The sequence below is a fragment of the Podarcis tiliguerta genome (assembly GCF_965153285.1).
Source record: "Podarcis tiliguerta genome assembly, chromosome: 13".
Taxonomy (NCBI): Eukaryota; Metazoa; Chordata; class Lepidosauria; order Squamata; family Lacertidae; genus Podarcis; species Podarcis tiliguerta.
The window spans coordinates 29,376,218-29,401,293 of NC_139546.1; the positions used below are offsets into that span (position 1 = coordinate 29,376,218).

The 25,076-nt window shown below is 40.2% G+C and overlaps 4 protein-coding genes across 4 annotated transcripts; all 4 read left to right on the forward strand.

Annotated features, from left to right (window-relative positions):
- Positions 1–5,229: 5,229 nt before the first annotated feature.
- LOC310662134 (olfactory receptor 6M1-like) lies at positions 5,230–6,343 on the forward strand (the record flags this gene model as incomplete). The annotated part of the gene is made up of 1 exon (XM_083408903.1): positions 5,230–6,343. The coding sequence occupies one exon, from the start codon at positions 5,230–5,232 to the stop codon at positions 6,175–6,177; it is 948 nt and encodes a 315-aa protein (XP_083265029.1). The 3' UTR covers positions 6,178–6,343.
- Positions 6,344–12,948: 6,605 nt separating this feature from the next.
- LOC310662135 (olfactory receptor 2A7-like) lies at positions 12,949–13,614 on the forward strand (the record flags this gene model as incomplete). Its single annotated transcript, XM_083408904.1, has 1 exon — positions 12,949–13,614. The coding sequence occupies one exon, from the start codon at positions 12,949–12,951 to the stop codon at positions 13,612–13,614; it is 666 nt and encodes a 221-aa protein (XP_083265030.1).
- A 2,081-nt stretch (positions 13,615–15,695) lies between these two features.
- On the forward strand, positions 15,696–16,634 carry LOC310663394 (olfactory receptor 2G3-like; the record flags this gene model as incomplete). Its single annotated transcript, XM_083411213.1, has 1 exon — positions 15,696–16,634. One exon carries the CDS (start codon positions 15,696–15,698, stop codon positions 16,632–16,634), a length of 939 nt encoding a protein of 312 aa, XP_083267339.1.
- Positions 16,635–21,560: 4,926 nt separating this feature from the next.
- LOC310663395 (olfactory receptor 5A2-like) lies at positions 21,561–22,499 on the forward strand (the record flags this gene model as incomplete). Its single annotated transcript, XM_083411214.1, has 1 exon — positions 21,561–22,499. One exon carries the CDS (start codon positions 21,561–21,563, stop codon positions 22,497–22,499), a length of 939 nt encoding a protein of 312 aa, XP_083267340.1.
- Between the last annotated feature and the right edge of the window lie 2,577 nt (positions 22,500–25,076).

The window sequence follows — 25,076 nt, forward strand, 5'->3', positions numbered from 1 at the left end:
AATAAACAAACTAATTAATAAAAAAAAGTCCTTGGAGGCCCAGTTAGTATGGATATTACTCTTGGGGCGATGCTGGGGGGTACGATGCATACTTCAAAATATTCTAGACTAGAGTTATGAAGTGGGAAGCATAGCAAGGCCATCAATGCTGACCAAGGGTGACCAAGATAGGGAACTAGTGGCAAGAATGTGGTCTCCTGAGTCTAAGGCATCATCAGCATTCAGAAGGTATCATTGCATGACCAGGTGCTGCAGCCCCCAGGGATCATGAGAAAGGAATAAAGACTCTGACATTATGGAATTAAAAATTAGGCCACAGCATTATTAAACTTCCGAATGTAGGAAGACCTTGGCTTAGGCCTTGTGTGTGTATCCCTCCCAGCCTCCCAGCTGGGGGGAACTGGGGCTCGTCAGGGTAAATGGGATATGGGGGTGCTCTGTGAGATGTAAGTGTAGCAGGCAGCCAAGCCCATATCCCCGCACGCAGGGTAGTTCACTGATGACCTTTCAGTGTATGGCCAGTGACACCCATTATATATAACCCCTTTAAGAGTGGTCCCTGGAATCACCGCTGCAGGGGGGTGAATCACCACTTCAAACCTCCCCCCCCCCCCATTATAGGGAAGAAAAGACTAAAGAATTCCACCCAAGGCCATAACCGCCAAAGTTATGATGAATTGCTATGGTGAAGACAAAACCTGCCAATGCAGGAAAATTTCTTCCCGGTCCTTCAACAGCTACCAGTCAAAGACCGTAGCAGCGCCTGCTAAACAGGAAGAAAAAGTTAACTCGCAAACAAGAAAACATTAATCAAAGGGAGGGTAGGGAGGGTGAATCTCCTAAGCCGACTGCCTGGATACTGTCGGCTCCACCACCTAATTATAAATGGACTGGCCCCGCCTCCCAGCAAGAAACTTGATTACTGAGGCTGGGCATGAACCTCCAAATAATAACACTGAGAGGCAGGCCAGCCACCTCTCTACTAGATAGTTCCCTGGGAACTGTAGCACCGTGTACGATCCTGTAAAGGGCTCCCACATTATAAAATGTGAATGTTCATTTCATCTGAGTTACACAGACCTCATGAAGGAGTTTTAGCTCTTTGCAAGCAGATTCTTTTGCATGCAAGGAAGCTCCTCATGAACGAGCAGCACCATTTAGAATTGGACAGCTGCTAAGTGATAGAATCAGATCCTACAGAGTGTTGGTGGATTTCCTCCTGGCTTTTTTATATGGTTGTAAAAACAAAACAAAACAAAACAAACATTTAACGTAACCCAAATGGCTTTGGGGGTGGATTTGGGGTGGGACCAAGGCAAATCAGCCCAATCTTGGAGTGGGAAGGGCACAGACAAGGGCTTCAGGGCAGATTGAAATTTTTGTGCACAGCTTTAGCATGCAGCACCCATTTGTTTGCAAAATTCCCTGTCCCAACACACAATCAGAAGTCTCTTTCTGCTTGCATGTAGTCCCTAGTTACTGTTAGGATTCTTGCCCCGTGTTGCAGTCATGGGATTGGTTTTTTATCATATGACAGTGTATGTTTTCATTCCACATAGTGGGAAGTGACAGAGACAGGATGTTTATATTACTGTGTTCCAGAATGTAGGACTATTGTCCTTTGTCTCTTTCTCTTTGCTGCCTGATGAGAAAGAGAAAGGAGCTAAGTCAATATGCTCCGAGTGTATTATATGTAAATAAAGTAGTTTAGCAAATATTGCTGCACTACTGAGTACAGAGGGCCTTCTCAATAGTGGTGCCCGCCCTGTGGAACGCCCTCCCATCAGATGTCAAGGAAATAAACAGTTATCTGACTTTTAGAAGACATCTGAACAACCCTGTTTAGAGGCATTTTTAATGCTTGATATTCTGTTGGGAGCCAACCAGAGTGGCTGGGGAAACTCAGCCAGATGGGTGGGGTATAAAATATTAATAATAATAATAATAATAATAATAGTCTCCTTAATGCTTTACTGTGTTATATTTTTATAGAATAAAATCAGCAATGAAGAGATTAAACTGTTCAATATTATATTTAGAAATGTACTTTTCTCTATGTTGAAATTATTTTAGAATTATCCCACCCACTATAAGTTTATGCAGGAAGCATTGTGTCAAAGTACCTTCCAAGTGGATTTATGTAGATTGAACAAAATGCTAAATGCCTGCTTTGGCTAATCAGAAATGTCAACCAGAAAAATATATGTTGTTGATTGGTACAAGTTTACATGTGTAAGTATTAGTGCCAAATGCCATCTATTGTAGATTAATACTGTTTAATTCCATAGATAAACATTTCTAACAACTTCTAAGAACTAATTAGCTGCAAAACGGAATTTCTTTCTTTGCCATCTTACCCAGGAGTGTCAATGCTTTCATTATTCCCAAGATATATTTTCTACCTAATTTCAAAATAATGAAAGGCAAAGAATTGTATTCCCCCCCCAACTTTTAAATAAATTCCAAGAAATGCTTAACCCACATTCCCTGACTCATCAGTTCCCTGTGGAAACACACAACTGAATTCTTATTTAAAAAGTGGGTCGTATTAATTAGTCTCCTGATAATTAAGTTCTGCCGAAATTCTTACGTTCATGCCTACTGTAATATTTTCTATTAACACAAGAGGTGAATCATTTTTTGTGAGGGTGGTGGTGGGAGCAGGGGGGGGGCAGTCCACCCTGGGTGTCACCACTGAAGGGGTGACAAAATGCTGGGCAGCACTCACCACAGGGCCTGCAGCGCACCCGAGCCACACGTCTCTCCTGGAAGTGACGTGGTGGCTTGGGTACCCGCAGGCTCAACACTGCCCCAAAGGGTGCACCTGCTCCCTCCCCCTCAGCTGTAGGGTGGCTGAGTGGGAGGAGGCAGGCAGACTCCTCAGAGGCCCCGCAGAGCATTCTATCCCAGCTCGCCCCACCCCGCGGGCGGCTGGCCCTGCTCCCATGAGCGGTTGGCCCCACCCCTGGGCACAGGGCACCCAAACGGTTTGCTCCACTGCTGGGTGGGAGATCCTGAGCCATGTCCTGAGGTTCCTTTAGGCTGTCATGCTCCACATGGCACAAGTAGTGGTCCCTCTCCTTGGGGTCTGTCTTGATGCCAAGCAAAGTGTAGTAGGTCCTTTCTGAGTTGGGTGTGACCACTCCACAGAAGGTGCCCTCCTGTCAGATCTCCCCATCCTCCACCCAGTTGGCATCAATCCCCTTGGTGTAGAAGCTGTGGGCTTGGCAAAGGAAGGTCTTCAAACCTTCATAGCCTTCCTGGTCACCTTCACCTCTGGCTGTCTTGTCCATGAGTTTCTTAAATTACTCCATACATTTCTCCTCTAAGTAGCCTTTCCAGGTCAGCGTGGCATTGCGTTCACACTCCCACTCCACCTTGGTCACCTGGGCTGGCACCTTGACTACTGTCCAGGTCAGGGTCTTCTTGTCCAGGCTGATGAAGTTCTTCACCTCATAGCCATACCTCATGAACCGTTCTCCAGGCCTATTTCCTCCCAGTTCACAGCCAAATTTGCATTGCCAGCTGTGAAGTCCCACACTCTGGTTAAAGTGATTCTGCAATGTTTGTTCACTTCTTTAAAGAAAACCAAAAAGTTTCTTTTTAGTCATGTGATGAAATGTTGTGGGCATCTTCTCCTCAAATTTATACGTGTCCTGGATGCATATATACACAAATATTCTTCCATTCCCTTTTCCCCTGGGGATGTTGTCAGGGGTAGCAAGCAACATTCCCTAAGGAAAAGGTGAAACAGCATAAAGTTTGAAACAACAGAATCCAACCATCCTCATAATAGACTGTGGCAGGAAAACTATTTCATCTTCAGAAGGGCTGTATTATTCTCTCTACTTTGTGTAGGGGTCAATTGTTTTTGGGTTTTATTATTAACAATTTGCATTTGCTTTCATTCTTTAAAATCTGCAGCGGGGAAACTTTGTTATTATTTTAATGTTGACCTTATATTTGATAAATGTGGAAGTGTAGTTACATTCAGAAACCACATGCAGTTTGCAGTAATAAAAACCAACAACTTTGCAGATGAGAGGCATTATTCTGGACACATTATCTGATGTCGACATACACCTAGAAATCTTACCGGTGATCTTTCCTATGCATACAGAAGAACACTTGAGCATTTGAAAGGTAAGATAATTGTGATACCTCGCTTTGCTCACTCTCACAATACACACATGTACCATCCATTTATCAACTGAATGTTTACAGACATTCTAAACTGGGATATTGTTTTCTAGAAAATGCAGATGATAATATAGATTTTATTTATTATTCATTTCACATATGTCTAAGTCACCTTTGCAGAATATAGGCTCCAATATAGCTCCAATATGCTTTAAACTATTGCATTGATATTTATTCATTGATGCATGAAACCATTCATTTGATGGTTTCATAGAATCAACTACTTTTTCATAGCTAATTTCACAATGCAGTTAAGATTGATTTTGTAGATGGGAGTAAAATGAAACTTGAGGAGCTCAACATTTTGAAACAAGAATTTTTGTATGATAGCAATAAATTTTGTAAATCACCTTGAGGTTTGTTTGTTTTTACAATCAAGTGATGTATAAATTTTATGAAATAAATAATTTGGATATAAACTAAATTGATTCTCAAGGAAACCTACCTGTTGCCAAACTGATACTTCTCTCTCTCTCTTTTTACTCTGATAACTTACTTATTACTAAAATATTGTGCAATAAAAGCTATTGTACTATAGTCTGGGATAGAAAACTTAATGTCATATGCAGAACAACTTTATCTATGATTACTTGTAGTATAACCTATTGTGACGCTTACTCATAAGGAAATTTACATTCACTTGCAACCCAATATTTTAGACATATTTCAATCCTTTAATAGTATTTATATTGTACCTTGTTAAAATCTTCTACATATATGATACGTTGCACACACACACACAAACACTTTTGTTACCTGATCATCGGGTAATAAGGATGGCAAAATATGTTTCATCACTTCAGTCTTTACATTTACATGCTTCGCAGAAACAGAAAACATGATCCCATCCTTACAAAGCAAGATCAAGTAATACATACAACTATCATTTGCTTTTCATTATGGTACTTGTTTATGTAATATAACTCTGTGTGGAATATGGGTCTTCTATTTATTCTTTGCAATGAAGTTTACAATGCTAGTACTGATGATCATCCCTTCCCCTCCTTCCTTCATTCAGGATGCCATAACATGGAAATAGAAAATGTGACAAATGTCAGTGAATTTCTTCTGCTTGGATTTATGTATGAACCAAATGTGGAGATCATCCTCTTCATAGTTTTCCTTCTCATTTACCTGGTGACAGTGCTGGGGAATGCACTCATCATTGTACTCATCTGCACTGATCAACGCCTTCACTCCCCTATGTATTTCTTCCTCAGCAACTTGTCCTTAATCGAGATACTCATGACAACGTGCGTTGTGCCTAAAATGTTAGCCAATCTCCTGGCTGAAAGAAAAACTATTTCGTTTGGTGGTTGCTTTGCTCAGTCATACTTCTACTTCTTCATGGGTTCTACAGAGTTCATCCTTTTTGCTGCGATGTCCTTTGACCGCTACATGGCCATCTGCTACCCACTTAGGTACCCCACTCTCATGACTGGGAAAGTTTGTGTCAATATGCTGATTGGCTCTTGGATCGGTGGGTTCTTGTCTGTGTTCTTGTCAACAGTGCTGAAAGTGAGGTTGCCTTACTGTGGACCTAATGTCATTAATCATTACTTCTGTGACAGTGCCCCTTTGCTACACCTCGCCTGCATTGACATCAGCTTTATCGAGTTCATAGATTTCATTGGGTCTTTGCTTCTACTGCTTGGCTCTCTCTCATTCACTGCTGTCTCTTACGTCTACATAATCAGTACCATCCTCAAAATCCCTTCTGCAAAGGGAAGGGAGAAGGCCTTTGCCACCTGTGCATCCCACTTCACTGTTGTCTCCATGGGCTATGGAATCTCCATCTTTGTTTATGTCAGGCCATCTCAGAGTGACACCATGAGCATGAACAAAGCATTAGCCATTTTCTCTGGCATCTTGACACCTTTATTGAACCCTTTCATCTTTAGTCTAAGGAATGAACAAATGAAAGAGGTGTTAAAAGATGTCCTAAAGAAGCTAATCTCCAGAATAAAACATAACTAATGTACTATATACACTTTCAGAATATATACCTTACATGAAAGTTCACATTTTCAATATAACAGCACAGATTGTATTGTCCATAGTGCATATGGACTGGGTTTTATGACTGTGGAGAATTGCCTTCTCCTACACTAATCTACAGAGAAACTTCTTCTCTAAAGATGTTCCCCACCATCTGAGGTTATGCGGGTTGTGAACAGAGAGTGAGAGTCTTTTCAGTTGTAGCACTACACCCTTATCCATGACCAAGCTCTTCAACCAGCTATGGTCCAGAGGAGACTAATATACTGCCAGATCCTCCTGTTGATGTTCCTCTGTTCCTTGCAGCTGGATCCTTCCCCTTCTTAAGTAGATCCTTCCCCCTAAGTGTCCCTTTGGTAATAGAGCAAAACAGGCAAAGTGTTGTTTGTTAAAGGTGCTGGGAATTGTAGTTCTGTGAGGAGTGACTTAGCATTCTCAGGATTCTTTGAGGGAAAGCAATTCACTTTAAATGTATGGTGTGAATATGAGGGGAAGGGAGAGACTTTGGTTTCACATGTTTTGCCACACACTCCAAGAGCCTTCATAATGTAACTTCTTCTAGAAGAGCTGTGAGGGAAAAGAAATTGTGTTTTTCATCAGTGAATGGCTGTTTCTGCTTGCTTTGTCCCATACTCTTGCCATAAGAGTCTTTATAAGGGATCCATTTCCAGATGAAGTCTGAAGTCTGAAGTGGATCAGCCATAAATGAAAGGTAAGAGGTTACTAGGCACTGATGCCATCAGTTTTGATGGTACATTTGGATGTGAAACTACTTGACTTGTTGAACTTTGCACTCTTGAATTTTCATGTATGTTATATGAACTGTTATTTTTGTTGAATATTAATTATCATCATCATTATTCTTTTGTGTCATGAAGTATTGTTGTGTTTTGTAAATTTGCTCCTTCATCTGCCCCAGCTACAACAAAACATGTCTCTCCCACATTAGTCTCTACAGCATATGTATTTTTTCATCATATCCTGAGAAAGGATGCCAGCAACAAAATATGTTCCAATATTTAGATATTTTTGTGAACAGCTTCAAGCACAGATGTATTTGTAGAATATGTGGTTACAAATAAATTGACTATGTCTATATTAATTACATGGAACTCTATGCTCTGGTTTCAGAGCTTTGTTCAGACACAGTAGGGATGTGTAACGAGGTGTGGTTGAATCAGTATATTTCTAGTCTGTATCACCATTGCATATATTAATTCAATTCTGCATTAAAGTGTAATGATGCTTACATATATAAATAAATCCATGTCAAAATGTTAAGTTTAGTGTGTAACAAATGTATTTCTCTCACAGGGCCTCTCCTCCTTCTGGAGGGGAGGTGTTGTGAGCGGGAGACGATTCCCATCATCGCCATGAATTTCGCCCCCTGCGCCATCCTCTGGCGCGCCACGCCCCCCCGGTTGAGCACCAAATCAGGACACGCAGAGGGGGCGTGGTTTGCTGCTCAAATGCGGCCGCGCCAGCCATCTCACGCCATTGCTCTCACTTTTTGCTTCAAGTTCCAATGCCTAAGCCAATACCTTCTCACATGCTGTAGTCAATAAAGTTGTGGCCTTTTCTTGCCCATTAACCTAATATTCTGTGTCCACGTGTCTTTATTTCCCAAGCGGGGATCGGGTCCTCGAATCACAAAATGTATCTTTCTAAAAATAGTTTAAAATGAACATTTGATAATGCACTTACATATTTTAAAAGAGCTGAGAACACTGTCACAAAGTTGGGAGAAGCACAAAATCCACCTGATTTATTAATTTGGGAGAGGTGAATGGAGTCTTCTCATATTGAGATTCACAAAGTTCAAATTCTTCCAACATTCACCATTGATCTTTGAGACTGTAAAACTGGATGTTGCCTCTGGGGTGGCCCTGCCTAATGTCAATAATAGGGGCATGGCCTTCTGTGGTTACTAACTCAACATGACCACACCTGCTGCACTTTGGCATCATGATTTCCAGAACAGAAGCAGACCCAGGCCCCACCTCCAGTTCCAGGAACTCTCTACAGCAGGAATGGAGAACTATCAACCTGAGGACCTAATCTGGAAGGCTTGGCTTCCTATTTCTAAGGCCATTTCATTCATCCTATTCATTCAAGCCACACCCAGCTGTCCTGCATGTGAAGTCATATGTGACATCAGCTGAGGGGCAGCTATAGGGGGGACTTGGACAAAAAGGCTTTGCAGGCACTGCTGATCATTTGGTTGTGGGGCTGCCATATGTCCTGATTTTCCCAGACATTCCCGGATTTGAAAAGTGGAATTGAAATTGTCTGGGGGGAATTTCCAAAAGTCAAAAAAGCTCAACAACCCAGCTGGCGATTGGTACTTAGTAAGTACTGCACAGTGAGCTTTGCAAGCCTCCTTTGGAAATAAAACCATTCCCTGTTTTTAAAAGGAGCAGTTTTTCCCCTTTCCATAGGAAATAGTTTATATTCAAAGTTCTTCCCCCAGCAAATATGTGGATTTTCAAATAATTTTTTTTTTTATTTTTTAAAAAAGACTTGAGGTACTACAGATTGATAGACTTAGAATCATAGAATCATAGAATCATAGAGTTGGAAGAGACCACAAGGGCCATCGAGTCCAGGCAGGAAACACCATCAGAGCACTCCTGACATATGGTTGTCAAGCCTCTGCTTAAAGACCTCCAAAGAAGGAGACTCCACCACACTCCTTGGCAGCAAATTCCACTGTCAAACAGCTCTTACTGTCAGGAAGTTCTTCCTAATGTTTAGGTGGAATCTTCTTTCTTGTAGTTTGGATCCATTGCTCCGTGTCCGCTTCTCTGGAGCAGCAGAAAACAACCTTTCTCCCTCCTCTATGTGACATCCTTTTATATATTTGAACATGGCTATCATATCACCCCTTAACCTCCTCTTCTCCAGGCTAAACATGCCCAGCTCCCTTAGCCGTTCCTCATAAGGCATCGTTTCCAGGCCTTTGACCATTTTGGCCCTTAGTCATGAGTCTGTTTGAGTTTGCCTCATTGGGGGATATCTGATCCTTGTGTCAACCCCATAAGCATGCCTGTGGCCCTCACATCTAGAAATGATTTTTTTCTAAGTCTGTGTGCCAATCCCTGCTCCAACCTCTGCCAAGTGGTAGCAAGATTCCAGGGAGTTCCATGTGCTCAAACAGGTTTGTATCTGGGAAATCAAGGCATACTGGAGACTAATATCTTTAAGAAATATGGTTTATTGTAGAAATACTTACACCTGGGTTTGGAGAGAATTTACAGCATTTACATTTCAGGTGGAGCCTTTCCTTCACTGTAGCCCAGCATTGGATTCCCAGGCATCTCCATGCCTCTCTCCCAACCTGCCTTCAGCCATCCCACCAAGATGGTTCTTGTCTTCCCAGCAGCTTCTGGGGTCCTCCCTCTTTTTCTCCAACCTCTATTTACTCACCCCACTTATCTAGACCTTTTTTATTTTTCCAGAAGGGCACATTTTTCCTGTGTGACATCATGCCTCCTATAACCGTCCCCTCCCAACTCTTCTATTTAGCCAGAGCTAAGGCAGAAGGTCAATGGATGGTCATTGTCCAGTAATTATACCTTAATGTTGAGAGCCAGTGTGGTGTAGTGGTTAAGAGCGGTAGTCTCGTAATCTGGGGAACCGGGTTCGATTCCCCGCTCCTCCACATGCAGCTGCTGGGTGACCTTGGGCCAATTACACTTCTTTGAAGTCTCTCAGCCCCACTCACCTCACAGAGTGTTTGTTGTGGGGGAGGAAGGGAAAGGAGAATGTTAGCCGCTTTGAGACTCCTTAAAGGGAATGAAAGGCGGGATATCAAATCCAAACTCTTCTTCTTCTTCTTCTAATGGCACTTATTCCCATGTGATTTTTTTTTTTTTTTTTAGTCTGGCACCTTCCCTTTCATACTCCAGACATTAACTAAATTCTGCCATATACTAATTTCTAACATTCCCTAACTCTAGCAGTTATGGGATCCTTTGTTCCCCAAGTCTGCTTCTCCAGATCTGTAACAATATAATATGGCCCCAGAAATCTCTTTAAAGGTTGACCATTTTAATGTCCCATAATCCTGTAAAAAAATTTTTTTGGGGGGGGGTTCATAGTAGAAAGTAAGACGTGCAAAGTTAATTGGAGCCTTGAGATTTTCTAACTGCTAATAAAGCCATCATATAGAAGATAAAAGTAAATATGTAAGGTTTTTTTTAAATTATCGTCTTCTGCATTCATGTAGCATGAACTGTATACAAGTTCATACTTACTCATACTTAATCATACTATTCAGCTTATCTCCTTAAGGCCAAACACAATAGGAATTAAACACACTATGAGTTGGTTCCAGAAGAAGGTACTTATGGAATCAATGGGAGATCTTATGTCTAATGTATTTCAATGAGACTACCTCTACTGTGCTTGGAGGTAGGTGGAACTGAAGGAATCTTCCTGGCTGGTTACCATTTTTTTACAACTATTGAATCTCCAGAAGAGAGGGGTACTGTACTCTGGGAATGTCAGTGTCAGACCCTCCAAGTGTCCCTATTTCCAGGGACATCCTTGATTTAGAGAAGCTGCTCCGGTTTCTGATTCAATACCAGAATGTTCCACTTTTCGTTAGGATGTATCTATTTTCATTGGTGAAATGCTGCAGGGTATGGAGTATTCAACTCCCAATCCATCTGAAGGTAATCCTTTATAGAGAAGTGTTTTTTAAATGTTTAATGTTTTATTATGTTTTTAAGTCTGATCCAGGAGGGCTCTTTCATTTTTTTTTTTTTATGCTCTTAAAAGACTTTGCTTCTTTGAGAAGTCAGTTCTGGTTCATTTTCTACACCCTACTACTATATTTCATCTCCATTCTTTATTATTATCATCTCAATAGAAAATATGCATGGCAGTAAGAGTGTCATTTATGTGCCTTCCAAGTACGGGTCACTAATGCTTCCATTTGTCAGTGAATTTAAACATCAGTATTATTGTCAATAGGGATGCGGGTGGCGCTGTGGGTAAAACCACAGAGCCTAGGACTTGCCGATCGTATGGCCAGCAGTTCGAATCCCCGCGGCGGGGTGAGCTCCCGTCGTTTGGTCCCAGCTCCTGCCCACCTAGCAGTTCCAAAGCACCCTTAAGTGCAAGTAGATAAATAGGTACCTCTTTATAGCGGGAAGGTAAAAGGCGTTTCCGTGTGCTGCGCTGGTGCAGGCTCGCCAGAGCAGCTTCGTCACGCTGGCCATGTGACCCGGAAGTGTCTTCGGACAGTGCTGGCCCCCGGCCTCTTAAGCGAGATGGGCGCGCAACCCCAGAGTTGGTCACGAGTGGCCCATACGGGCAGGGGTACCTTTACCTTTTATTATTGTCAATGTAACATGAGCAATCAATGTACATATTAGAATTAAGGTAGGTTAAGGTACTATAAGGAGAGTGTTTCAATTAGCCTTTTCTCCCCTCCCCTAACTCCTGGAAATTAAATTGAAATCCATGGGATTTCTTCTCAATAAAACTCTTAGAATTAAAAAAAAAAATTGAGGTTACAAGTGAATGGAGCAATAGTAGCATGGAGATAATGGAATGTATACTAGAAAGAAAGGAATATTAATATATTGGTATAAGCACATCTCTTCAAATGTGCTTTTTGTCTGTGTTGGAGGGGAGCTGGTAGTATTAAACAAATATGGTAAGCTTTGCTAGGCAAGAGAAACATGTAAACTTTAAGACAAGTGTGGTGGGCAAACATAAGCATAGATTGGCCAGCTTGATGCTGCTTTTACCAGTCATGTTGAATTGTGATAATACTGCAGATTTTTGCAGATTTATTGGACTTCATTGGGTTAGTTATATGTTCATGTTTTATCATTTTATTTTACAGCCCCTAGCCTGTCTGCCCACCTAACCTAGTCTGCATTGAGTATATGCGTAGAAAACTAGTTTAAGGATATAATCTGAAATCTACCTCTATGGGAAGAAACCCCTGCTTCTGTTGACCTCTGTTAACTTCTGTTAATCAAGGAGGGAGGGAGGGAAGAAGGAATCCTATTTATACTCAGATGGGGAAAAGTGAACATAATGAGATTTATTTCTATTGTTAAGATTAGGATGCATGCAAGTAAGGAATAGAACAATATTTAAAATTATTATTAAGGCGTATAACAAAAACAATAAATAAGATTAGAAAAACTATTAAAATAAAATTTCTAAATCGTAAATGAGTTGCCTTCCAGATATTGTTGGGCTACAATGCCCACCAATCCTGACTATTTGTTGGTGGGAAGTTTAATCCAACAGTACCTGAAAGCCAACCTGTACTATCGTTGCTCAAAAAAACTTTTTTTTTTTAATTTAACTTTTTACATTTGTCTCTATTTCTTCCCAGCTCTGCTCTGCTTTAATATCTGCTAAATTTCTAGTGCCTGTATGATGAAAGAACTGTTGCATAGATCACAATTTTATAATTTAATCATAAACAATAAGTTACTTCAGGAGGAAAACAACCTTACTGATCTTTTCCAGACATAGAATATGCAAAACAGCATAAAACTGAAAACTACAACTTAACTTTACAATCTGATGGACATATGCCTAATGAAGTTATGGAACAATATTGCATAAAGTTTATATTGCATTTAATGAATGATACTTTAGATGCAGGACTACGTTTTACGATATATTATGATAAATCTATATTCTCACATTCTAAAAGGTAGTTTTGTCTGCTCTTCTCCCAGGTTCCCCCCTCCCAATAGTTGGAATCGATGGGGCATTATGAGACCAACAAATGATACAGAAAGTTGGGAAATCATACTTTTGGGTTTTTCTAATCATCCAAAAATGGAACCTTTACTCTTTGCAATCTTCTTCTTTCTATATGCTGCAACCCTTCTTGGGGACTTTAGTATAATTTGCTTGGCCACAGCAGATCCCCATCTGCATACTCCCATGTATTTTTTCCTTCAACACTTGGCATTTCTGAACCTTTGCTACACCACTGCTGTAGTCCCCAAAATGTTGGCCAACCTGATATACACCACGAAAACTATATCGTATCATCTGTGCATGCTGCAAACCCATATTTCCCTCCTTATGGGAGCCGCAGAATGTCTCCTTCTAGCAGTGATGGCATTTGACCGCTATGCAGCAGTGTGTCATCCCTTGCGTTACACCACAATAATGAGCTACTGTGTTTGTGTGAAGACTGCAGCAGCATCTTGGACCATCAGTTTTCTAGTCTCTGTGGTTTCCCTCTCCATATTCTTGCCCCCTCTTTGTGGACCCTATGTTATTAATCATATTTTCTGTGAGCTTCCCGTTCTGCTGCACATGATCTGTACTGATACCACTTTAGTGGAACTTCTGATGTTGATAGGGGGTACAGGCACATTTATCCTGGTTCTGGTGTCCTACGGCTACATCCTTGGAGACGCAAAGTGATTAAGGGAGTATTAACGTCTGTCGCACCCTCCACCCTCAGATTTTACAAAAAAGCATGGTGCGATTTCATGGGCTTCAGGTCAGGGATATTGGGGCTTTCGCCTAGCGTGTCACCCACCATGGATGACGTTCCGCAATACCTTTCCCATCTTGACGATTTGGGACGGGCCCCCAAAACTTTGAAGGTACATGTAGCCGCCAACCACTTCTTTGCTAAAGCCATGTTTTCCTCTGATCCGTGCAGTGACTTCCTGATGCGCAGAGCTATTGAGGGTTGGGGCAGGCTACAACCCCCTAGGGCCGAGGGCCGTAAGCCAATTTCTTATGGGTTGCTCTCACAGATACGCACAAAGCTTAGGTCAATCTGCTGGACCAAGTTCGAGGCCCGCCTCTTTTCCGCAGCATATGCTATCACCTTTTTTGGCGCCTTGAGAGTTGGCGAAGTGGTAGTCGAGGTTAACCCAAGCGGCTTCCCAGGATTATGCGGCACACTCATTCAGGATTGGCGCCGCCACAACAGCTGCGCCCTTGGGTCTTCCGGCGGATAGGATTAAAGAAACAGGCCGGTGAAAATCCGATGCTTATAAAGGTTACATTCACTAGAATGTGCTCTGCTCCATTACCTCTACTTACCCATCTTTTCTTTCCTTTATTCTCAGCCGTTCTCAGGAGAAGTGTCTGGATTTGTGGCCACAGTATAGTCCATTGGGCCCGCGTACGGTCGACTAGCTGCAACCTCACCCCTAATCTTGGGTTGCCACCTGGAGTGCGAGTTTCCTGGTTTTCGAGGTGAGGCATGCTTTGGGAGGAGCTTATGACATTGTTGAGAGAAAAAGCTGCCGCGTTTGGCCCGCCTGACATCCTTATCCTTCAATTAGGGGAAAATGACCTTGTTAGCAGGAGAAGTGCGGACTTGTCGTGGAACATAAAAAGAGATCTTGATAAGATTACTGACTTGTGTCCCGGAACAACGGTGTTCTGGTCCTCCTTCCTGAGGAGAATTGTTTGGCGCGGTGCGCAGAACTGTATGGCCATTAAAAAATCCAGGAAACTCTTAAATTGTGCAATAGCCCAATGGGTGCGTTTTATGAATGGCTGAGTCATTTCTCATGACTGTATCCGGATTGGCGACCAGGCCTTGTACCAGAATGATGGGGTTCATCTTTCAGACAAAGGGAATGACATTTGGTTAAGTTGCATCAGCAGCAGCATCAGGGATTGGTTACAGCTGTGAGGGTACTGGCGGCGAGCCTTTTGGGCTCGGGCGGCGGTTAGGCATTGGAATAATGTGTTGTGGTGTGTGGAAGGGCTAGGTGTGGCCATCGCCTACGCCTTCAATTTTGGGTATTCCGCTAAAGGAATCCGGCGGTCGTGTATTCTGTCCGATGCCTGCGTGGCGGGATGCCATGGCACGACCCTCGTTGACATCAGGGGAGAGCTTATAGTTGGATTAGCATCAACAGGCTCCACCTACTGGTGAATAAACCCCCCTGTTTTAGACTCACCCCTCTCCGAGTGGGTGGAGTCAGATGACGTAATCCAATGCCTAAGCCAATACCTTTTCACTTGCTGTAATCAATAAAGTTGTGGCCTTTTATTGCCCATTAACCTTATATCACGTGTCCTTGTGTTTTCATTCCACTATGCGGGGATCGGGTCCTCGAACCACAATTCACTATTTTATAGTTATTGCTCCATAGATCACAATTTTATAGTTTTTGTTCCATAGATCACAATTTTATAGTTATTGTTCCATAGATCACAATTTTATAATTTTATCATAAACAATAAATTACATCAGGAGGAAAATAATCTTACTGATCGTGTCCAGACAGCATATGCAAAAAGAGCATAAAACTGAAAACTAAAACTTGACTTGACAAAATAATGGAGATATGCCTAGTGAAGTTATAGAAGAATATTGCATAAATTGTATTTGCGTTTGATGAATGATAGTTTAGATGTAGGATTTCGGTTTAGGATATATGATGATACACCTATATTCTCACATTCTAAAAGGTAGTTTTGTCTGCTCTTCTTCCAGGTTCCCCCCTCCCAATAATTGGAATCGATGGGGCATTATGAGACTAACAAATGAAACAGAAGTTTGGGAATTCATGCTTTTGGGTTTTTCTAATCATCCAGAAATGGAACCTTTACTCTTTGCAATCTTCTTCTTTCTATATGCTGCAACCCTTCTTGGGAACATTAGTATAATTTGCTTGGCCACAGCAGATCCCCATCTGCATACTCCCATGTATTTTTTCCTTCAACACTTGGCATTTCTGAACCTTTGCTACACCACTGCTGTGGTCCCCAAAATGTTGGCCAACCTGATATCCAGCAAGAAAACTATATCGTATCATCTGTGCATGCTGCAAACCTATATCTCCCTCTTTATGGGAGCAGCAGAATGTCTCCTTCTAGCAGTGATGGCATTTGACCGCTATGTAGCAGTGTGTTATCCCTTGCGTTACACCACAATAATGAGCTACTGTGTTTGTGTGAAGACTGCAGCAGCATCTTGGACCATCAGCTTTCTAGTCTCTGTGGTTCCACTCTACTTATCTTTGCCCCCTCTTTGTGGACCCTATGTTATTAATCATATTTTCTGTGAGCTTCCCGTTCTGCTGCGCGTGATCTGTACTGATACCACTTTAGTGGAACTTCTGATGTTGATAGGGGGTGCAGGCACTTTAATGCTGCCCTTTATCCTGGTTCTGGTGTCCTACAGCTACATCATTGCTGCTATCATCAGAATCCGTACCACTAGTGGTAGACACAAAGCTTTTTCCACATGCTCTTCCCATCTAACAGTAGTGACCATCTATTATGGCACAGGAATGTTCATGTACATGAGGCCAAAATCATTTTACTCCCCTGAGAATGATAAAATGATTTCTGTATTTTATGCAGTAATCAATCCTATGCTAAATCCCATTATATATAGTTTCAGGAACAAGGAAGTCAAAGAGGCATTAATGAGAGCTTTGGGAAGGAATGTATTGACCAAGACATAATAGAAATGTATTGGAACAGTGTTCATCAATGGTACTATATTTTAAAGTATGCATTAAATTGCTCATAGTCCAAACAAGAATTTCATTATAAAGCATCTCGTGCTTTATAATGTCCAGGGCCTGCAATAATGTAGAAACAAGGAAGGATATGCTAAATTAATCAAGGCTAGTGGATTCTTAAATTCCTGGGCTATGAGGTAGAGGATGATTCAATGAACACTAATATTAATTATCTGGTTCACTTATTATGGCTAAAATGTTACTTTAGACGCCATTGGCTTTTGAAAATTGTATTCATGCATACGGGAGAAGACTTTTATGAGAAGGCTTTTAATAAGTTGAACTTTTATGCATATTTGTCTAAGTGACAATTTAGAGGTAATTGAGAGCATCAATAAAATGTGGACAGAGTGATATAGTCTGCATTGCATAGCTGAACATTCAAAAACCTTTTGTTCCAATTTTTGACCAAAGACTCCTGAGACTCCTGCTCCTTAGCAGTCATGGGATAAAGAGAGGCTATCTTGAAAGGATGTATGAAGTGTGATTTTCCAAGGATCTATACTGGGACATATGCTTTAAATCTTGTTCATTAATAACCTGGAAGGAGGAATGTCCAGTGAGGTGGTCATGTTTTCTGATGACATCAAATTATTCAGAATGATAAAAAAGCAAAGAAACACACACAAACCCCACCTGTCTAATGCATGTTATATTCAGATTAATTGCCAACAAAACAGTGGGGAATATTAAGTTATTTCTTATTCCTTTCCCCCCAAACCCATGACTATATTTTGTGTTTTGCTCAGTCATACTTCTACTTCTTCATGGGTTCTACAGAGTTCATCCTTTTTGCTGCGATGTCCTTTGACCGCTACATGGCCATCTGCTACCCACTTAGGTACCCCACTCTCATGACTGGGAAAGTTTGTGTCAGTATGCTGATTGGCTCTTGGATTGGTGGGTTCTTGTCTGTGTTCTTGTCAACAGTGCTGAAAGTGAGGTTGCCTTACTGTGGAACTAAAGTCGTTAATCACTACTTCTGTGACAGTGCCCCTTTGCTACACCTCACCTGCATTGACATCAGCTTTATCGAGTTCATGGATTTCATTGGGTCTTTGCTTCTACTGCTTGGCTCTCTCTCTCTACCTACCTTAATCTAGAACCATGTGAGGGAAAAGAAACTGTGTTTTTCATCAGTGAATGGCTGTTTCTGCTTGCTTTTTCCCATACTCTAGCCATAAGAGTCTTTATAAGGGATCCATTTCCAGATGAACTCTGAAGTTACTTTCTGGACTTTGAGGATCAGGCGTAAATAAAAGGTAGGAGGTTATTTTTATTTAATATTAATTATCATCATCATTATTATTTTGTGTCATGAGGTATTATTATGTTTTGTAAATGTGCTCTTCCTCTACCCCAGCTACAGCGAAACATGTCTCTCCCATATTAGTCTCTACAGCATATGTATTTTTCCATTGTCTCCTGAGACAGAAGGATGCCAGCAACAAAATGTGTTCCGATATTTAGATATTTTTGTAAACTGCTTCAAGCACAGATGTATTTGTAGAATATGTGGTTTATAAATAAATTGACTATGACTATATTAATTACCTGTAAGTCTATGCTCTGGTTTCAGAGCTTTGTTCAGACACAGTAGGGATGTGTAACGAGGGGTGGTTGGATCAGTATATTTCTAGTCTGTATCACCATTGCAAATATTAATTTAATTCTGCATTAAAGTGTGATGATGCATACATATATAAATAAATCCATGTCAAAATGTTAAGTTTAGCATTCAAAAATGTATTTTTCTCACAAAATGTATTTTTCTAAATATAATTTAAAATGAACATTTGGTAATGCATTTACACATTTTACATGAACTGAGAACACTGTCACAATGTTGGGAGAAGTACAAAATCCACCTGATTCATTAATTTGGGAAGGGTGAATGGAGTCTTCTCATATTGAAATTCACAAAGTTCAAATTCTTCCAACATTCAGCATTGAGCTTTGAGACTATAAAACTGAATGTTGCCTCTGGGGTAGCCCTGCCTAATGTCAATACTAGAGGCAACCTGTCCTCAGCCATCCCACCAAGATGGTTTTTGTCTTCCCAGCAGCTTGTGGGGTCCTCCCTCTTTTTCTCCAACCTCTATTTACTCACCCCACTTATCTAGACCTCTTTTATTTTTCCAAAAGGGCACATTTTTCCTGTGTGACATCATGCCTCCTGTAACCGTCCCCTCCCAACTCTTCTATTTAGCCAGAGCTCAGGCAGAAGGTCAATGGATGGTCATTGTCCAGTAATTATACCTTAATGACACTTATTCCCATGTGATTTATTTATTTTTTGTTTAGTCTGGCACCTTCCCTTTCATACTCCAGACATTAACTAAATTCTGCCATATACTGATTTCTAACATTCCCTAACTCTAGCAGTTATGGGATCCTTTGCTCCCCAAGTCTGCTTCTCCAGATCTGTAACAATATAATATGGCCCTAGAAATCTCTTTAAAGGTTGACCATTTTAATGTCCCATAATCCTGTAAAAAAAATATTATTTTTTTTTTGGTGGGGGTTCATAGTAGAAAGTAAGACGTGCAAAGTTAATTGGAGCCTTGAGATTTTCTAACTGCTAATGAAGCCATCATATAGAAGATAAAAGTAAATATGTAAGGTTTTTTTTTAATTATCCTGTTCTGCATTCATGTAGCATGAACTGTATACAAGTTCATACTTATTCATACTTGATCATACTATTCAGCTTATCTCCTTAAGGCCAAACACAATAGGAATTAAACACACTATGAGTTGGTTCCAGAAGAAGGTACTTATGGAATCAATGGGACATCTTATGTCTAATGTATTTCAATGAGACTACCTGTACTGTGCTTGGAGGTAGGTGGAACTGAAGGAATCTTCCTGGCTGGTTACCATTTTTTTACAACTATTGAATCTCCAGAAGAGAGGGGAACTGTACTCTGGGAATGTAAATGTCAGACCCTCCAAGTGTCCCTATTTTCCAGGGACATCCTTGATTTAGAGAAGCCGCTTTGGTTTCTGATTCAATCCCGGAATGTCCCACTTTTCTTTAGGATGTATCTATTTTCATTGGAGAAATGTTGCAGGGTATGGAGTTATTCAACTCCCAATCCATCTGAAGCTAATCCTTTATAGAAAAGTGTTTTTTAAATGTTTTATTATGTTTTTAAGTCTGATTCAGGAGGGCTCTTTCATTTTTTATGCTCTTAAAAGACTGCTTGTTTGAGAACTCAGTTCTGGTTCATTTCCTACACCCTACTCCTATATTTCATCTCCATTCTTTATTATTAACATCACATCTCAATAGAAAATATGCATGGCAGTAAGAGTGTCATTTATGTACCTTCCAAGTACGGGTCACAATGCTTCCATTTGTCAGTGAATTTAAACACCAGCATTATTGTCAATGTAACATGGGTAATGAGCAATTGATGTACATATTAGGATTAAGGTAGGTTAAGGTATTATAAGGAGAGTGTTTCAATTAGCCCTTTCTCTCTTCTCTTCTCTTCTCTTCTCTTCCCTCCCCTCCCCTAACTCCTGGAAATTACATTGAAATCCATGGGATTTCTTCTCAATAAAACTCTTAGAATTAAAAAATAATAAAAATTGAGGTTACAAGTGAATGGAGCAAAAGTTGCATGGAGATAATGGAATGTATCCAAGAAGAAAGGAATATTAATATATTGGTATAAGCACATCTCTTCAAATGTGCTTTTTGTCTGTGTTGGAGAGGAGCTTGTAGTTTTAAACAAATATGGTAAGCTTTGCTAGGCAAGAGAAACATGTAAACTTTAAGACAAGTGTGGTGGGCAAACATAAGCATAGATTGGCCAGCTTGATGCTGCTTTTACCAGTCATGTTGAATTGTGATAATACTGCAGATTTTTGTAGATTTATTGGACTTCATTGGGTTAGTTATATGTTCATTTTTTATCATTTTATTTTACAGCTCCCAGCCTGTCTGCCCAATCACCCACCTAACCTAGTCTGCATTGAGTATATGCAAAGAAAACTAGTTTAAGGATATAATCTGATATCTACCTCCATGGGAAGAAACCCCTGCTTCTGTTGACCTCTGTTAACTTCTGTTAATCAAGGAGGGAGGGAGGGAAGAAGGAATCCTATTTATACTCAGATGGGGAAAAGTGAACATAATGAGATTTATTTCTATTGTTATTAGGATGCATGCAAGTAAGGAATAGAACAATATTTAAAATTATTATTAATGCGTATAACAAAAAACAATAAATAAGATTAGAAAAACTATTAAAATAAAATTTCTAAATCATAAATGAGTTGCCTTCCAGATATTGTTGGGCTACAATGCCCACCAATCCTGCCTATTTGCTGGTGGGAAGTTTAATCCAACAATCCCTGAAAGCCAACCTGTACTATCGTTGCTCAAAATAACTTGGTTTTTAAAAATGTATTTTTTTTAATTTGTCTCTATTTCTTCCCAGCTCTGCTCTGCTTTTATATCTGCTAAATTTCTAGTACCTGTATGATCAAAGAACTGCTCCCCCTCATATTATATAGTAATTGTTGCATAGATCACAATTTTATAATTTTTTCATAAACAAGAAGTTACATCACGAGGAAAACAACCTTACTGATCTTTGCCAGGCATAGAATATGCAAAACAGCATAAAACTGAAAACTACAACTTGACTTTACAATCTGATGGAGATATGCCTAAAGAAGTTATGGAACAATATTGCATAAAGTTTATATTGCATTTAATGAATGATACTTTAGATGCAGGATTTAGGTTTAGGATATATTATGATACATCTATATTCTCACGTTCTAAAAGGTAGTTTTGTCTGCTCTTCTCCCAGGTTCCCCCTTCCCAATAGTTGGAATTGATGGGGCATTATGAGACCAACAAATGATACAGAAGTTTCGGAAATCATACTTTTGGGTTTTTCTAATCATCCAGAAATGGAACCTTTACTCTTTGCAATCTTCTTCTTTCTATATGCTGCAACCCTTCTTGGGAACATTAGTATAATTTGCTTGGCCACAGCAGATCCCCATCTGCATACACCCATGTATTTTTTCCTTCAACACTTGGCATTTCTGAACCTTTGCTATACCACTGCTGTAGTCCCCAAAATGTTGGCCAACCTAATATCCACCAAGAAAACTATATCGTATCACTTGTGCATGCTGCAAACCCATATTTCCCTGCTTATGGGAGCCGCAGAATGTCTCCTTCTAGCAGTGATGGCATTTGACCGCTATGCAGCAGTGTGTCATCCCTTACGTTACACCACAATAATGAGCTACCGTGTTTGTGTGAAGACTGCAGCAGCATCTTGGACCATCAGCTTTCTAGTCTCTGTAGTTTCCCTCTCCATATTCTTGCCCCCTCTTTGTGGACCCTATGTTATTAATCATATTTTCTGTGAGCTCCCCGTCCTGCTGCACATGATCTGTACTGATACCTCTTTAGTGGAACTTCTGATGTTGATAGGGGGTACAGGCACATTAATGCTGCCCTTTATCCTGGTTCTGGTGTCCTACGGCTACATCATTGCTGCTATCATCAGAATCCGTACTACTAGTGGTAGACACAAAGCTTTTTCCACATGCTCTTCCCATCTAACAGTAGTGACCATCTATTATGGCACAGGAATTTTCATGTACATGAGGCCAAAATCGTTTTACTCCCCTGAGAATGATAAACTGATTTCTGTATTTTATGCAGTAATCAATCCTATGCTAAATCCCATTATATATAGTTTCAGGAACAAGGAAGTCAAAGAGGCATTAATGAGAGCTTTGGGAAGGAATGTATTGACCAAGACATAATAGAAATGTATTGGAACAGTGTTCATCAATGGTACTGTATTTTAAAATATGCATTAAATTGCTTATAGTCCAAACATGAATTTCATTATAAAGCATCTCGTGCTTTATAATGTCCAGGGCCTGCAATAATGTAGAAACAAGGAAGGATATGCTAAATTAATCAAGGCTAGTGGATTCTTAAATTCCTGGGCTCTGAGGTAGAGGATGGTTCAATGAACACTAATATTAATTATCTTGTTCACTTATTATGGCTAAAATGTTACTTTAGACACCATTGGCTTCTGAAAATTGTATGCATGCATACAGGAGAAGACTTTTATGAGAAGACTTTTATGAGAAGTCTTTTAATAGGTTGAACTTTTATGCATATTTGTCTAAGTGACAATTTAGAGGTAATTGAGAGCATCAATAAAATGTGGACAGGAGTGATATAGTCCGCATTGCATAGCTGAACATTCAAAAACCTTTTGATACAGTCTTTGACCAAAGACTTCTGAGAATACTTAGCAGTCATGGGATAAAGAGAGGCTATCTTGAAAGGATGTATGAAGTGAGATTTTCCAAGGATCTATACTGGGACATATGCTTTAAAACTTGTTCATTAATAACCTGGAAGGAGGAATGTCCAGTGAGGTGGTCATGTTTTCTGATGACATAAAATTATTCAGAATGATAAAAAAGCAAAGAAACACACACAAACCCCACCTGTCTAATGCATGTTATATTCAGATCAATTGCCAACAAAACAGTGGGGAATATTAAGTTATTTCTTATTCCTTTCCCCCCAAACCCATGACTATATTTTGTGTTTTGCTCAGTCATACTTCTACTTCTTCATGGGTTCTACAGAGTTCATCCTTTTTGCTGCGATGTCCTTTGACTGCTACATGGCCATCTGCTACCCACTTAGGTACCCCACTCTCATGACTGGGAAAGTTTGTGTCAGTATGCTGATTGGCTCTTGGATCGGTGGGTTCTTGTCTTTGTTCTTGTCAACAGTCCTGAAAGTGAGGTTGCCTTACTGTGGAACTAATGTCGTTAATCACTACTTCTGTGACAGTGCCCCTTTGCTACACCTCACCTGCATTGACATCAGCTTTATCGAGTTCATGGATTTCATTGGGTCTTTGCTTCTACTGCTTGGCTCTCTCTCTCTACCTACCTTAATCTAGAACCATGTGAGGGAAAAGAAACTGTGTTTTTCATCAGTGAATGGCTGTTTCTGCTTGCTTTTTCCCATACTCTAGCCATAAGAGTCTTTAGAAGGGATCCATTTCCAGATTAAGTCTGAAGTTACTTTCTGGACTTTGAGGATCAGGCATAAATGAAAGGTAGGAGGTTACTCAGCACTGATGCCACCAGTTTTGATGGTGTATTTGGATGTGAAACTACTTGACTTGTTGAACTTTGCACTCTTAAATTTTCATGTATGTTAAATGAACTGTTATTTTTATTTAATATTAATTATCGTCATCATTATTATTTTGTGCCATGAGGTATTATTATGTTTTGTAAATGTGCTCTTCCTCTACCCCAGCTACAACGAAACATGTCTCCCATATTAGTCTCTACAGCATATGTATTTTCCATTGTCTCCTGAGACAGAAGGATGCCAGCAACAAAATGTGTTCCAATATTTAGATATTTTTGGAAACTGCTTCAAGTACAGATGTATTTGTAGAATATGTGGTTTATAAATAAATTGACTATGACTATATTAATTACCTGGAACTCTATGCTCTGGTTTCAGAGCTTTGTTCAGACACAGTAGGGATGTGTAACGAGGGGTGGTTGGATCAGTATATTTCTAGTCTGTATCACCATTGCAAATGTTAATTTAATTCTGCATTAAAGTGTGATGATGCATATATATATATAAATAAATCCATGTCAAAATGTTAAGTTTAGCATTCAAAAATGTATTTTTCTCACAAAATGTATTTTTCTAAATATAATTTAAAATGAACATTTGATAATGCATTTACACATTTTACATGAACTGAGAACACTGTCACAAAGTTGGGAGAAGTACAAAATCCACCTGATTCATTAATTTGGGAAGGGTGAATGGAGTCTTCTCATATTGAAATTCACAAAGTTCAAATTCTTCCAATATTCAGCATTGATCTTTGAGACTATAAAACTGAATGTTGCCTCTGGGGTGGCCCTGGCTAATGTCAGTAATAGGAGCATGGCCTTCTGTGGTTACTAACTCAACATGACCACACCTGCTGCAGTTTGGCACCTAGCTTTTCCAGAACCTAGGCCCCACTTCCAATTCCAGCAACTCTCTACAGCAAAAAAGGAGAACTATCAACCTGAGGACCTAATCTGGAAGGCTAGGGCTTCCTATTTGTAAGGCCATTTCATTCATCCTATTTATTCAAGCTACATCCAGCTGTCTTGCATGTGAAGTCATATGTGACATCAGCTGAGGGGCAGCTATAGGTGGGACTTGGACAAAAATGCATTTGCAGGCACTGCTGATAGGTTGGTTGTAGGGCTGTCTTTCGGGGTGTCTTGGTTTTTACTTTTTGAAATATGGCAATCCTAGTTGATTTGTGGTGTCTACTAAGG